Raw genomic sequence first — 1,692 nt, forward strand, 5'->3', positions numbered from 1 at the left:
CCTTTATAATCTTTAAACATATTTCTATTCTTGTTATATTTTTATTAATATTGAAATGTTTTGGTGTCATATTTCCATATGTTGAAAAACATATCATTTGATCATTTTCTGGTGAATCATAATTAAATGAAGCATGACAACTAACTCCAATATCTAATTGCCCATTCAAATTAAAATATACAAAATTCATTACTTCTATTGTTTTAGGATAATTTTCTGATGTAATAAATTCCCATGGTAAATTTATTATCCATTTATATGTTTTAAAATCTGCGATTGCATTTTCTCTTGTTATAGTGAAATATCGTTGACAATATAAATGTGTCATATTGATCTAATTATTTATAGATGAATACCAAACCAATTAGGATGTCTACTAGTGAATCAAACACAATCCATCGAAAACCAGCACGACCAATACGTCCAAGTCAATCAATGGTAAGTGATACTGATTCTAGTGAATCTATAGTAATGGATGATTCATATGATTCATATGATTATCCTCATTCACAAAATTTATCTTTTCATTCAGACAATACAAATATAAATCTTTCTTCACAATCAAAAATAAGAAATTATATTAAACTATTTATGAAATCTTCATCAAATTTATCTAGTGCTCCTAGATTTTTAAATTTAGTTTATGTATCTATTCCAACTACAATAACTGATTATAAACATGGTAATATGTATGAAGCAATTAAACAAGAAGTAAAGAAATATATTGATGATAATGAAACAAGAATAAATGCTTTATTAGCCGCACTTGCAAGTTTTAAAGTTATTAAGGCTTCAATAGAATCATCAATTAATAATATAAATAACGCAATCATATCAAAATTAACTCAATTTAATTCTTCTCAATTATTCAATGGAGATGGATTATTTTATTTAATTGATAATGATTCATCATTAAATACTATTGATCTTTTAGTATCAAATATTATTATTACACTTCAAAGAAGAATTATTATTCAGACAGGAAAATCATCATCAGAGAAAAATCAATTTAATGTTGCTGATTTTTATGGGTCAGTTGGAAAAACAGTTACAAAAGAATATACTGTTGGATTAAAAGATTCAATTAATGATCTTAATGCACTTGGAAGAACAAAAAGAGGGAAGACAACAAAACAATCATCACATAATGAACCAAATGCTTTCAATCTTCATTCTTTTATTTTAGTTTATACTTCATTATCTTCATTAAATAATTATTCTTTCTTTGATGGAAAAATCAATGCTATAGCAATTGTTCATTTAATTAATGGAAAAGTTATTCCTAATTGTTTAGGAAATATATGGGTATATGTTAGAGATTGGTCAGAAGAAGATGGTAGATGTGGAAAATTTAATGTTGGAAAACAAAATGTTACATGGTGTGGTGGAAAATATCATCCAGATCCTCTTCATGATGATACTTCAAAATATTTAAAAATCACACTTTAATTTTTAATTCAATTATTTTTTAATAACATTAACATCTCCTGTTAAATTATCTATTTTTAATACTTGTTTCTTATCCATTCCTAAATAAAGATAATATGCTACTGTTCCACTTGAATTTCCTGCTGTTTGTCGAAAAATATAACTAAAATTCTCTTTAGAATATCCTTTAAAAATAATAATTGTTGCTACTTGTGTTTTAAATGATGCATTTAAACTTTTCCATATATGCATATTCACAATAAT

The 1,692-nt window shown here is 24.9% G+C and overlaps 1 protein-coding gene across 1 annotated transcript; it reads left to right on the forward strand.

Moving 5' to 3' along the window:
- Positions 1-348: 348 nt before the first annotated feature.
- Positions 349-1,449, forward strand: EHI_045820 (uncharacterized protein; the record flags this gene model as incomplete). Its single annotated transcript, XM_001914519.1, has 1 exon — positions 349-1,449. One exon carries the CDS (start codon positions 349-351, stop codon positions 1,447-1,449), a length of 1,101 nt encoding a protein of 366 aa, XP_001914554.1.
- Between the last annotated feature and the right edge of the window lie 243 nt (positions 1,450-1,692).

This window comes from Entamoeba histolytica, genomic scaffold (genome assembly GCF_000208925.1).
Source record: "Entamoeba histolytica HM-1:IMSS scf_1104750516979 genomic scaffold, whole genome shotgun sequence".
NCBI lineage: Eukaryota > Evosea > Mastigamoebida > Endamoebidae > Entamoeba > Entamoeba histolytica.